The sequence below is a fragment of the Diabrotica undecimpunctata genome, chromosome 8 (genome assembly GCF_040954645.1).
Source record: "Diabrotica undecimpunctata isolate CICGRU chromosome 8, icDiaUnde3, whole genome shotgun sequence".
Lineage (NCBI taxonomy): Eukaryota > Metazoa > Arthropoda > Insecta > Coleoptera > Chrysomelidae > Diabrotica > Diabrotica undecimpunctata.
In genome coordinates this window covers 71,762,398-71,777,637 of record NC_092810.1, presented here as the reverse complement: position 1 = coordinate 71,777,637, position 15,240 = coordinate 71,762,398, and the positions used below count along the sequence as shown (strand labels likewise).

Below are 15,240 nucleotides of genomic sequence, written 5' to 3'. Positions count from 1 at the left end.
ATATGTTGCAAGGCACAATACCACATTTAAAATGAAAGATGTCAAGGTATTGTTTGATCAAGCCATTATGGAAATCACATCAGAAAACTGGCAAAAAGCAATCCAGCATGTTTTAAAAGAGGAAGATAAAATGTGGGAACTGGACAACTTGGTCGATCAGGTGGTTGACCCTATAATTATAACACCAGGGGATGATGACAGTTCTTCGGATGAAGACTATAGTGATGTAGAATTGTAATAACGTATCCAGTAAAGTTTTTGTAGTTTTTGTGAATAAATTGATTTAAACTCCCCACAAGTGTTTCAATATGTAAAGTTCATTTGTGTGTGTTTGTGAGTATTTCCCGATTTCGGTTCGTATATATTTTATTGTTACATTTTATATTTTTTTAATAACACTGTTCTGCTGTATTACATTTTTATTTTCTTTAATATGATTTTTAAGAATGCATATTCTTTTGTCAATTAACCCACTAGCGCGCCTCTGGCTCAGTGTTTATCTGTCGATAACAATGGACTAATCCCTTAAAACAGGGTGATACCTACCTGCTCTTTATGAAACGACAGAATTTTGCAATGCGGACGGAATTTATTGACGGATTATTGACGGATTACCCTGTAGCGCTTTTGAATACTTCATGAGATTTTATTACTCTACACTCATTAGAAATAGATTATAGATGTAACATATAATTTAGTAACGTCATTTAAGTGAAACGAGAGAATGGCCAATGGGATTCGTTCAGGTTGCAGTCAAATATCCATTTGATTGTCATTTTTTTATGTTGAGAGATTAAAGTTTTAAATAACGTAATTTGCGCATTGAGTTTATTTAAATTATTTGAAGACTGCAATCTGTTTTAAGTATAAGAATAATTATGACAGTATTCGTCTTTTTTTTTATTAATGTATATTTGTTAATAAAATTTTTGAGTATTAATAAACAATGTTTATTTTTTTCACAATTCGTGTTTGTTTAAATTTGAAAGTTTAATAAACATAATTTTTTTTATTGTGACGTATTATTTAATTTTTGTAGAGGTGATATAAATCTAGTTTTATATCATTGAATATGTACCTTTTTTTTACAGCTTATGGATAAATATGTCGATACACATTAGTTTTGTTGATTATTTGCTGATATGTTATCTGATGTGTTTTTCTGATGTTTTTGGGAGAAATGTTTGTTTAGTATATTTAATCTAGAATTCTTTAATGGGTTTCAGGTCAAAACTCATTTTCGCCCATTTTGTTTTGCAGTTTAGCTGTATTCATGTTTCTTATTTCCTTTTTCAAACTGTTATATTGTGTTACCTATTATTTACCTATCTGTTTTTGATCTATATTTTTCTATTTATATCCTTACCCACCCCCAATGAAGCTCCCAAACTGAGCAAAGTGGTCGTTAAGTATTGTGAACGAGAAACTTTTTATTATCTACTTTTGTCAGTTTTTTCGCCACACATAAATGGCGCCAAACGTGGGGCATGATAATCTTATTATTTTTCGTACATTCCATGATCTTATTTTCGTCCATTGTGTCGTATGTTTGTATATGACATTACAATGGCTCCCCAAGTCGTGAAGTTGGTCATAATTTTTGTAGTTTCTCTAAAATTTGGTGATCTTTTCATTTGTGCACATAGAGTGATCATATTTTTGTAAATTACACAAAATTGATCTTTTTATTTTCGTCTAATACATAATCTTCTTATTCTGGTACGTTTACACTCCTTTATCTGTGTTCGACTTCCCGTTATAGCGTTGATTGAATGTTATAACATGAAAATCATCATTCATTTCTACACTGTTAACTGTTTATTTTAAGTTTATTGATGTATTTATTTGTTTATAGCTTTTTTTTGCTGTTTTTTTTATGTTTAGTTGTTTATTTTTATATGTAACGTTGTAAAGATAATAATAATAGTTTGACATTTAGTAGTTAGCATATTTTTTCGTGTATTATGAAAGTTTTCTTCCTTTTGACTTTTTGTCTTGTCTTTAAATGTTAAGTATAATTCGTTACACTTTCTTTTTTATGTATTTTGTGAATTCTATGAAACCTTTTCTGAATTTTGTTTAATATCTTGTTTAGATCTTTTCTCTTGAATTAAGAAACCGATTGAGACCAATTTTAGTTGAGCTTTTTTTGTAAGATCTATTGTGTTAATAATTATTACGTTATTGGAATTGAATTAAATAATTGAAGTATGAAATTGTTGTATGAAATCAAGAAGAAATTGTTCGATTTGTTGTGCTTTACTTTTCTTTTGTGAAGTACTTTACATTTTTTGTGATTTATATTTTGTCTTCTTTTTTAGTATTCCTTCAGAAAATTATCAACTATAGCTTATCTTAGATGCAATAATTTAGTTTATATCGTCGTATTTTGTTTATGGGTGCGAGATATGTTGTCGTTTAATAATATCATTTTTGTCTGTTGTTACCAATTTTGTTGACTTTGAAGGATTGTACTGTTTTAATGATTTTCCTGCCTTTTAATCTTTGTGTGGTCAGATATTGTAGCAGATGTTTTATTGTGTGATGTTTTATGTTTTGCGGTATCAGAACATTTATTGCGGTTTCGTTTTTGTTTTCTTTTCTCTTTTGAGATGCGCTTTAAGCACAGATGTGTATACTCTGTAGTTTTCTGTATTGTGATATATATGAGCGTTTAGGAAGCGACATATAGGTTTTGTTGATCGATATTAGTCTGAGGTGAAAGACTATTTTGCTCACTGTCGTTAGTGAACGTTTTTTCGTCTCTTTATATGGTGCACATAAAGACTGATCCTCGGACAGCATGAGAGATAACGATTCGCCAAGACAGTGACCAAAAATACATTAAATTTATCATCGTTTCCGCCAACACAAGGTGCAGCTTGTTTCCACAGACTTAGAGTTTATCACCAGGAAACAGTGCGAAAAAAAGAAAACTATGCAACTTCATGCCGAGAAACAAGAAAATTAATTAGAAAGAAAAAATGGAGGTACCAACAACAGAAATATGAAGAAATGGAAAGGAATAATGATGAATTAATAATAAATGAAAAAAAAACTGCTCCAAACATGGCAAAAATATTTCAAGTCTTTACTAAAAATACATCAAGAGGAAGAACATGGAGAAAATATATATTTTGGGGTGGACCTATCGGTAGAGGACCCCAAAATAGATGAAACATTGCAAGCAATTAACAAATTGAAGAACGGAAAAGCTCCAGGTTCTGACAATATACTGGCTGAATTCCTTAAGTACGGAGGAGAAACTTTACATGGACAAATACACAAACTAATAACACTTACATGTAACGAAGAGAAAATACCAACAAAATGGCACGAAAATGTAATAATCCCCATCCATAAAAAGGGATACTAATCCGGCTTCAGAAAATATAGATCAACCATAGATCAGATCTTTACTCTAAGACAGCTGCTTGAAAAAGGATGGGAATTCAATAGAACTATCCATAATCTCTTCATAGATTTCCGGCAAGCGTACGACAGCATTAAAAGGGATCCGATGTGGAATGCAATGGCAGAACTTTCAGTTCCAAAAAAACTTATCCAGCTTGTTAAGTTATGTGTGAAGACCTGTAGATCCAGAGTACGGATAGGTAACAAACTCTCAGAATCTTTCGAAATAAGCAGTGGCCTGAAACAAGACCCATATAACTTTGAAAGAGCGGACAGTTTTAAATATCTCGGAGCAACAATTACTGCAGATAACGATATCGCAAAAGAGATTAAAGGAAGAATTCAGGCAGCACACAGATGTATGTACAGAACCTTGACCAAAGAAACTGAAAGAAAACTTGTTTTGTTTTGAGAGCAAAATCCTCAGAAGAATCTTTGGGCCTTATCACGACATTAACAGCAACCAATACCGAATGACAACAAATGCTGAGGTCAAGCAGATGTATAGAGCGAGCGATATAGTGCAAGAGATTAAATCCCAACGTCTAAGAGGCTGGCCATGTCCATAGACTCCCTAATAACCGTCTTGCCAAGTTAATATGGGAGGAAGCCCCCACAGGAAGAAGGCCCTTAGGACGTCCACGAATGCGATGGAGAGACAATATATGGTCAGATCTAAGAACAATGGGTCTACCCACTGACCCAACTATTATGGACGACCGTTGCGTAGTCAGCCAAAACCCACCTCGGGTTGTAGTGCTACGAGAAGAAGAAAAAGAAACAGTGCGATCCTGAAGAATGAGGCTGGAAAAAGCATAGAAACATTTGGATACGAATCATAACTTTCAAAACTCCAGCACCCTCCGAACTTCTGAAATTAAGTTTCTACAGATGCAAGGGAAACTTTTGAAGTATGTGTGGTTACCGAAAAGCAGGCTTCAAATGCTCTGCAGTGTGGTCAATTATTGTCCTGGTCAGACCTGCAGTTACAGCAATCTATCTCCCGTTCTTCCACAAATATTCACCTTTGATACTGAATTAGAACCGCAGCGTGGACCATTAAAGTAAATGAAAAAAAAAATAGTTGGAAAATAACTTTTTAAATATATAATAATGGTCAATATTATATTCGCCCGGAAATTTTCCGTAAATTAGGCCTAATGGGGATATCACTAAAGTGCTCCCTAAAGACTCTACCTCATGGGTGGTCGGGAAAAAGGTCGATAATAAACTAATAATAATATAGGAATGTTAACAAAATGCTAAATTATTTGAGTAAAGAAATATATAATAGAAAACTAAGCCTAACGGTTCGTTTTTATCGTATTCTTAGAATAGTCAAGAATCCGATCAACTTTGGAGGGCTGTAAAACCCAGAGAAATTAATGAAATTTTTAGTGATAGTTGTTCTTTGAAAAACCCTCTATAATATTGCTCTGATGTCTTTTATTGTCAAATTACCAGAAAAAAAGTTATAATGCTTAAAAAAAATTTGTTCAAAAATTTTTAGTTATTTTTGTTTATAACTTTTTTATATTTTACGATTACAAGTAATAAAAATAAAGTTGTAGACAATTTAAGTTTCTATAAATAATGTCATGATTAAATTTTCTGTAAGAATGCTAGTTTCACAACGTGAAAACCCTTTGCACTCCTTTTTCCAGGATTGAACTTGAACTTAAGCTTTTTCTTACTTCCCTAAGCCATCAAAAAAATAGAATTGCGTCCTCTCGAAAATGCAACCCGAATGTAACTTTTCAATGAACTAAATTGGAAAGAGAAAGGAAAGATACCGGGAAGAAATAACTAATATTCATGATACTATATCAAACAAGGTATTGTTGTGAATTTATTAAAAGGTTCAATATTTATAACACTTACGGATTTAATTTATTTCTTTATTTATATTAACTTATCTGACAATAATTTATATATATCCGTACGTAACAAATTCGCGAGCGCGGGTTCAGAATTAACTGTTCCTTCCAAATAAAATGTCCTTTATATATGCCATTGCCTTTACGCTAGAATCATCGAACAGCCTTCTCGATTAGCGGCGAAATTATAACGGTAAGGCAAACGGGTATTTTTACATCGGCTCGACCGTTTCTGGAAGGTCCCTTCAGGTAAATTTCTGCCGGCTAATCGAATACTCTCGTAAACTCTAAAACAGAACAGCATTAGTCATAATATTTACGGTTATTTTAGGCCAGGATAATTATCGTAACAATATGCTCACTTGCCGTTCTAATTTTAATCGACTTTGCGCATGACGTCATAGCGGGACAAAGCCAGGGGACTTGTGTGTATCTTATTTTAACGATGCATCATAATATGGCAACGTTGTTCCATTACTGTAATGGACAACTTCGAAACTTAAACTGTTAACGGTAAGTATACCTCGATGCTATATCTTGCACTAAGAAGTCATAACTAGTTACTTTCTGTGAAATCATGGTTTGAAAATTAATAAGTAATTTGTAAAATTAATTAAAGAAATATATGAATCTACGATTTCATTGTGTGTATTACAAACAAAATAAATATTGCTACAATACATAAATTAAATATAAAAGGCCGGTAAAATGTAAAGAATTTGAACCATAAAGGAAAAGCGGGTCATACTTGAGACTTTATGAATATCATTTAGATATTTATTTTACAATCTTTGTGATTTTTCTCTTGCGGATATTGTAATTGTCTAATATTTTTATTTAGAATTCATATTTTAAAATACATTTTACATATAAAACAAGTAATTTTACATCTTCGCTATCATGTACATATTTTGCAGCTTCTATTAAGTTTTTTAAATAATTTTTTGTTAGTTTTAATGTGTCGCCATTATAACTACGAAAAATATGTTCCAGTTCATTACATTTAGTTACAAATTCCAGTGTTGGTTTGAGTAAACCACCCTCAGTAACGTGGTTTACCCAAGTAAACGATTTATCGTTAGCGTCCGGAATATATCCAAGTATTTCTTTTTTTTTTGTAACTTAAATGCAATGAAACCGGCTAAATTTTCCAATCCATCCCATTAAAGGTCTTTTATATTCGAATTAATAAAATCTTGATTACTGTCAATTAAATCTTCAGGGTTAATTTCTGTATCACCACTAGGAAGGTTTAGCGAGGAAAAGATCTCTTCAGTGACAATTTCATAATTAATTAAACTATTAGTAGTAATATTCCATTGTTTGTCAGGCAATTTCAATAGTTTTTCTTTTAAACAATAATAGTCAGCTTCTGTAAAATGTTTTGATCATATTCTCGCGGTTTCTACAATAAATTTGTCTCGCTGACAACACTTGAAGTTCCATACTTTACGCATTTGTTTGTCTCTAGGAAACACAAAAAACGACACTTCGAAAAAGTTTTACTTTTTTATTATAATTGTTTAAACAATCCATCACTGCACAATACAATATGGCAACCAAATAATTAGTCTTCTTTATAAAGTAGCTACAGGTAGTCGAGAGGAAGTTGCGCACGATAAATAAATTAGGTGACATTAACACAGTAAACTGAATGTTTTCACCGCAAAATTTATATAACAATATAATATACAAAGTCTTTACTACATCAATGAATAAATAAAAATATCATTCACTACGTTTTGAAACACACAGGATAGCAACAGATAGAGCATTTAACTTGGCATCATTAAAGTTGTCTCGGGCTTACGTCACAGGTGTGCGAGAGAGATGCAAGAACATGCGCGTTGACTTATTTTGTTAGTTGTTCCTTTGTTTTTTAATGGCACTGCAATGCTTGTCTGTTCTAGTAGTGTCAGATAGTTGACAGAATACAGAATAAAAATTTGACATTTTTTAAATATAGTGTCATCATAACGTATAATGAATAATATGCTCAATTTAAAAAATGTCTATAACAAGAAACTCTTATTATCATTTATCATTACTTTGCCAACATCATTTATGATTAATTTTTCGAAATCAAAGAAAAATATAAAGCTGACTTATAGAGAAAAAAGATTTTTAAAATTCGCTTCAGTAGAATATGATGGAAGGATGTTAATGACTCCGAAAGATTTTCTTGAGTCTTTATTGGTAGCGGAGCCATATGAGAGGGTTAGCATCAAAAAAATTGACCAAAAAGATCTGGAAGAAATCCAATTTGCCACTCCGAAGGTATGTGATAGTTCAAAAAATTTGTTCCGAAATTTAAAGGAAAGAGGAATTATTACATATACTGAATACCTTTTTCTTTTATCAATTCTTTTAAAACGTCAATCTGAAGTTGATGTTGCATTTAGTATGTTTGATATAGATGGTAGTCGTACAATAACTAATGATGAATTTTTGGTAATTGAAAGAATTTTTGAGAAATCTTGGAAACAGAAGCAATCTAAAAATATGTTTTTGGATAAAAGATTGCGGAATACTAATATTAATACTACACTTAAGATTTGTTTATTTGGGGCCAGAGGTGATAGACAACTTTATTTTACAGATTTTAAAAACTTCTTGTTTAATCTGCAAACAGAAGTTCTTGAAGCAGAATTTCATGAGTTTTCGAAAGGGAATACTACAATCTCTGAAATAGATTTTGCTAAACTTTTACTTAGATATTCCTATAATATAAACTCAGATAAATTTAAGCTATTCTTAGACAGAGTAAAAGGTACGACAAAGATAAAAGAGGGTATTACTTTTGAGGAATTTTGCATTTTTTGCCGATTTTTAAATAACATCGACGACTTTGCTGTGGTTGTCAATTTAGTTAAACAAATCAATCAAAACATCAGTAAAGACGAATTCCGTAGAGCTGTGAAAATTTTTACTGGAGCTGAAGTCAGTGAACATTTTGTCAATACAGTATACACTGTGTTTAACGGAAAAAGTGATGAACTTAATTTCAATATAATTAAATCATTAATGCATAATAGAAGGCGTATAAGGTTTAAGTCCCAAGTTAGGTTTGCACCGTGGAAAAGATTTAAAAAGTGTTTTAGAGAAAAAATGAAATCATTTTGAGTTATAGATAAGATTTGTCTTATTAGTGATAATGTATATTAATAAACATAAAAGTATGAAAAATTTTGATATGTAAACCAGATGAACTTTTTATTTATATTTTTACCCTAACTTTATGGTTTAAAATTTTATCTTGTTCTTTGGTTTTGAAACATTTAACAATTATTTTTAAAACTCAAGGAAAATATTGTACATTGGGAGGTATATAAATAAATAACAATAACAGAAGTAAAAGAACGATACAAAATAATCATATACAAAAATTTGGCCCGGAAGAAGACACAATCCGATATTGAGTAATTAAAAAAGAATGGCTAAAATAAATATTCAAGAAAGATTGTCAAAATATTTTGTAGATTATAGCAATCATAGATAAAAGTACGCAAGACTGCATACCTTGGACACATACTAAGAAATAATAAATATGTATCAATAAAACACTGAAAACTTTGTTTTCAAACCACAAAATTTATTTTAGATTCTTATCACTACAGCTGTTTCGGCTGATTGCCTTTCTCAAGTGATCTGTTTTTGGTATGGGTTTACACTTTATAGTCTCTAATGAAATAGGTTGAGGAGGGGAGAACTGTTTGTCTCAAGCTGGTCATTCAGAATTATTGAATTCAATAATAGAAAAACAGAGTCTACATACGCACTTCACCTTCTAGATCATAATCATTCTTTTAATGACGAATTTAAAATTCTCCACATTCAAAATAAAGGCCTTAAGCTATCTTTGTTAGAATCTATGAAAATCAACAAATTAAAAAACACAGATATAATTCTGAATGACCAGCTTGAGACAAACAGTTCTCCCCTCCTCAACCTATTTCATTAGAGACTATAAAGTGTAAACCCATACCAAAAACAGATCACTTGAGAAAGGCAATCAGCCGAAACAGCTGTAGTGATAAGAATCTAAAATAAATTTTGTGGAAGTTTGAAAACAAAGTTTTCAGTGTTTTATTGATACATAAAATAAATTTCCATCAAGTAACGGTCGAATCCATCAATTATTTAATAATAAATATAGCCTTCTGCAGGTCATCATGTAGGGTAGAGTCGATGGCAAAAAGGGAATAGGTAGAAAGAGGAGGTCATGGCTGCGAAATATTCGAGACTGGACAAACATGACTGTAGACGAATTTTTCCACGTTGCAAAAGACAGAGAAGCTTTTAAAAATGTGGTCGCCAACCTCCGTTAATGGGGACGGCATAGGAAGAAGAAGAAGATAGCAATCATCTTTTTGTAGTTTATAAAAACTAATTCAGAATTTTTTATACTAAGGATCTTATAAATCTTTTTGTATGATAAATTATATTGGGTAGCAATAAAACATGCATATGTAGATGAATGTTGACCGCTAAATTCAAAAGAATGGCACAATTATTTTAAGATTAGTAGAAAGCAAAAGACGTGACCAGATTGTGTTTTCACCAACACTGTTTATAGTAGTTGTAGACTGGATAATGAAACGTACTCAAGCAAGAAGGAGAAATAGACAGTAAAATGTATTCAATAAGCAAGATTTAAAGTTTGCTGATGATTGATTCCTTGTCACAGACAACTTATTCAGAACAAAACTTATAGAATTAACAACAGCAAAAACAACGGGAATAAAAATTATACTATCATCATCATCATCATTCAATCTTATGCGTCTAAAGTTGAACATAGACCTCCCCTAATTTCTTACAGCTCTGCCGGTATTGAGCTTCTTGCAACCAATGTCCAGCGATTATTTTGACGTCATCTTTCCATCGTGTAAGTGGTCTACCTCTGCTTCTGTCAGCTTATGGTCTCCACTGTAATTTTTTGGGTCCACCGCCCGTCATTCGTTCTGGCCACATGGCGCGCCCAGTTCCACTTGAGTTCACCAGTTATTCTCTCCTTTTTGTCCAAAAATTATTTTACGTTTTCTTCTCTCCAATCTCATCTGGCATCTTTATTACGAATCTATATATTCACATGTATAGAGAACCGTCGCGTCGGTCGAATTACTATGGTATACATATATTCGTATTTTTAGATTTCTCATAATATTATTTTGACTTTATAATCTGGCTAGGCTTCCTGCACTTTGGCTTCCTTTATTTTTCTAGGCTTTCTTCATTTTATCTAATAACGTTAGTCCGAGCTAGTTAAAATGATCATCAGTATCAAATATGTACTCCTTTGAGTACTTATCATAAACGTCAATATGCTGTTCCTTACCTTTTATTTCCATAAATTTTGTTTTTCCATTATTTATCTCTAGTCCATATTCTTTGGTACTTCACTATTCTTATAAATATGTTTTGAAGTTCTGCCTTTCTTTAGGTTATTAGAGCCAAATCATTCACGTATCCAATATATTTTTTTTATTCTTACATTGCATGTTTACAATCTACTCTATACAGAGTAATAAGTAAATAGTCTGTAAGTAAATTAACGTGAGTTAGGTACCGTCCAGTGACGGTTCTCTAAGTATATCCAATAAATTGATGTTGTTTTTGATGGTAGATTGAGCCCTCTTTGTGAATTTTATTTTCTCTTAAATTTTCTTCCAAGATGTGATTGAATAATATTATGGATAATTAGTCTCCATCTCAAATCTCTACCGATAGCAAAACTATTAGACATATGCCCCTCTATCATTACGTTACACTTCTGTCTCTTTTAATTTGCATTTAACCAGCTGTATAATTTTTCTTTAGAATTCAACATATTTCATTTTTAACCTAGAACTATATACTATACTAGAAGTTTCCACTATGTTTATTTACAAAATTTTCCTTAACACCCTTCACTTGTTGATCATTTTTTTGTCTGCAATTTTTTTTTACTTCTTTTTTTGATCATATAACTTTTTGCTGTAAATATTATTAATATTCATTTGATTCATTCTAACCTTATTTAGCTCTTCTATTACCTTACAGCTATTCTTATCGATTCAATTATTATGTCTTGTTTGTTATTGGTACCACAGATTAGGCGGTATTCAGTATTGGATTATTTAATCGCATTTATCTGTCTTCTATATCTTCCGTTGGTCTGAGGTGCTAGTCCTCTTTCTCTTTATTTTATTTCATAAATTTATTTTGATTTCCTCCTTTTTTACTTTTTTAGATTACTTTAGAATTCTTTAGATTACTTTTGGGTCTTTGGTTTGAAGGAATCATTTGCCTCATCTTTACCCTGACTAAGAAGTGCAATCATATCCTTCATTTCTTTATAGGTACCTCTTTTTCCTTCCTCTTTTTTGGTTGGAGAACTGATGAATTTTTTCTTTTCTCGAAATGATCACTGTCGTATTCTCATACTTCTACATTTTCTCATAAATTTCTCTAGAGATCGGTTTAGGTAAATCTACATTTATAAAATAAGTGCGAAACAGTAACTTACGCTCACAGTACAGTCATTCAGCTGAGGAAATTATTATTAAACAGATAACAAATAACAACAGTAAAACTATATAACTATATTAAAATAAATTGCATAATATAGTATACATGTTAACTACAATACGTAAAATTTATATTTGACGAATTTTACCAAACTCAGTGAACTACTATAAATAAGCCTTTTGTTATTTTGAACGACTTCCTCTTTTTGCAAATGTTTTCCTAAACACTGGATTTATTCTCATATGTTCCAGTTCTTTCTAAACTTGTAACATTGACACATTGTTAATAATGTTTGTTTAGGTCCCTCAAAAACATGAGTTCGCCCTTTTTCTGTACGTTTATTATGCGGTGTTGTTTAATGTGAAAATATGTTTAGGGTGGATTATTGGACTTTGAATTCTGCTTGGCCTTAGTTTTTTCGTGTATATTGAGTGATAAAAAAAGGTAAACACCTACATATATGTATTCAATTTTAATAATTTTTGGTATACATGTTCAGTGTCCTTCCTAGAAAAATTATTAAATTTTCAACGTAATTCACGATTTCTTATAGACTTATTGACACGCCTAGACATGGTTCTGATGAGGTGGTCGATATCCTATTGGGAAGGCCACTGCTGCTAAAGTCTGTTAAGAGTGTTGCAAATTCAAGATCTTGTAACCTATTATGTCCCAGATGTAAAAACAAAAATGTAAATTCATTTTAGTTTATTTTTCGTTTTCATAAATATTGGTTTAAATATTATGGGGCAGACTCTACCTCTTGTGTACAAAAATATTCATCAAAGTGCCTTATAAGTATGTTGTTTCATAAACACATTGTCGATTGTCGCCGCCATGTCGGACCCTTAGACAAAATCGTGCGTAAATTGTGTCAAGTCAAAAAATTATTCGCATATGGCAGTTGGTCTCAAGTCGCTAAGCCAAGTGTGTGTGACGCTCTGTCTCCAAAATGCAGTGAACAGTGTTATATTTCGCGCGATATTCAAAACCGGGTAAAAATTGAACAATTTTGTTAAAACAAACTCATTTTATTTTATTATAGTTGTGTAAGATATTCTCTTGTTATTAAATGCGCTATATCAATCGATTACTGTTTATTCTCCTCTTAAGTACAACGTAATAAATCCAAACACATATTAAATCAACGCCTTGAGGCCTGCTAAGTTATATGGAAGGAATATATTTTAATAGTTCCATGGTCTGAAAATATTTGGTAATATACCCTCTGAGGAAAATAAATAAATAAACTGTTCCCAAACAGTTAGTGGACATTACGGCAAATTTTCCATCATCAGGCATGTTCAATTTGAGATAGATCAGGCGATCGTGGTGACCAAGGTAAATAAGTTGGCGTGATGTTGATCCACGAAGGCTAAGGATTCTTTGGTTCATTGGTGATTCAACATGTGATATGGTATTGTCTTGCTGAAAATCGGGTTTTGGATAGTGTTTATCTATTGAGATAAGGCTTAACTACTTCCTCAATATTACATCAGGCTGTCATATTGTCTCTGATAAAAATTAGTGATGACATGCTATCACGTCTTTCACCACGTTGCATTCTCACTCTTGCTTAACAATCGTGCATCGCTAGACAGAAGAGGGATTCGTCACTAACGATCACCTGATTCTATTTCAGGTTCCTTGGACTTTTTTCTTTACACCAGAGTAACGGCTACGTCGATGTTTAGCTTGGAGAGGTAGCACTCAATGTGGTGGATAGAAAAAAGGTGAATCTGTTGTATTCGGCGATATACCGTACGCATATCAACCATCCTTCCATGCCCTTCAAACCACTGATTTGCGATGGTTGGAGTACGAATGAATCTGTTTCTTAGTACCAGAAGTCTTAATCGGCGATCTTGTCGCTGTTTTGTCCCTCTGTGATGTCCAGAGTCCGTGGCTTGGTGTCCTTAGCCTTGCTGAGTCCACGGTCATTTACACTGCAGTATACTACCCAAGGATCTGTTGTTCCTCCTAGAAACTTCTTTTATCGACAGACCGGCTTCATGCAACTCAACATTCGACCCTGCTTAAAGTCACTTAGTTATGATACCTGTCGAATTCTACGCACTCTAGGCATTTTGAGCAATAAAAAAAGCTTCTCAATCAGCTACATAAACTTTAAAATTTAACTTACACCGTAAATTCTCCATAACTGCATTCTTCTTTACCACCAAACAATTCACGCAGCCACCACAAACAATTTTAACAGATATACCTGCAAATTTTGTCACTTGTCTTTCATAGCAAGATAAGTCTATAGGTATGTAAAAATTAATTAATTCTAATAAACATAATATATAGGTGCTTACCTTTTTTGTCACTCAGTATATGTTTCTACTTCGTAGGTTTGGTACTGCACTGGACTATAATCTGTATACTGGCGTTATTACTGGTATTCTTCTGTATATACTACAAGCCCATTGGACGTTTTTAATGGGTCATTTGACCCAGCATGAATCACATATAAATTAATACTACAGTATGTAATAACAACTTTAGAAACGATACCGCCAATTCTTATCAGTACACAAAGCAATTAAGGGTTGCCGCTTAGATTTCTCACCCCTGTCCCAACCAAAATGTACGGCGTTGCAAAAGAATTAATCTATGTATATACCGATTCGAAACTTTGTGTATGAATGCCGTACTATGTCAAATTACCCAAAGTGGAGAAAAAATGTTCCGATAATAAAAAATTTTCCCTTTCCCAAAAAAAACCCCGTGAATGGTAAGTTTTTCTTACCTGTGACTCACATTACATATTGTAGTATTGTTTTATATGTGATTCATTCTGGGTCAAATGACCCATTAAAAATGTACCATGGGCTTGTAGTCTCATAGTTTTTAAGATTAGCTTTTGTAATTTTTTATGTATTTTTTATGTAAATTTATTTTTTTTTAATCATTAAATCATTCACATATTATTATTTTATTTACAGGATGTTACAACCCATAGTACTCGCAGAATATATTAATTTTTTCGACAAAAAACATGGAATAAAGCCTAATGAAGTAGGGTGGCTCTTGGCATCTGGAGTTGTTATTATGGCGTTTTTAAATGTTATCCTTCTTCATAATACATTTTTAAATACTCAACGAGTGGGCATGAGAGTGAGAATTGCAGTGGGTTCCTTACTGTATCGAAAAGTAAGTTATTTATCATACATTTATTTTTTTGCATTTTTTCTCATGAATTAAGAATATTTGTTAAAGCTAACAAACCATGAGATAAAGATTTTGATTCAGTTTATTTTTATTTATGTACTCCTTTTTTCATAAATTTTGCTAAAATTATGGACACTAAAAATTATTGCTTGTTTTGACATAGCTTTAGTGATAAATTTAAAAAGTCCTCTAGACTAATTTTTTTTATACAATATATTAAAAATTCAACATGTAAAAGGTTTCTTCTGTATGAAAATTCTTAAAA

The 15,240-nt window shown here is 31.9% G+C and overlaps 1 protein-coding gene and 1 pseudogene across 1 annotated transcript in view; both read left to right on the top strand.

Annotated features, from left to right (window-relative positions):
- LOC140447684 (ATP-binding cassette subfamily C member 4-like) overlaps positions 1 to 15,240 on the top strand; it is a 273,353-nt gene that overhangs the window by 151,220 nt on the left and 106,893 nt on the right. The window contains exon 4 of the mRNA XM_072540480.1: positions 14,750 to 14,957. Within this exon, the coding sequence (XP_072396581.1) occupies positions 14,750 to 14,957 (208 nt within the window). The remainder of the gene's footprint in view (positions 1 to 14,749; positions 14,958 to 15,240) is intronic.
- LOC140447685 (calcium uptake protein 3, mitochondrial pseudogene) lies at positions 7,265 to 8,489 on the top strand (annotated as a pseudogene).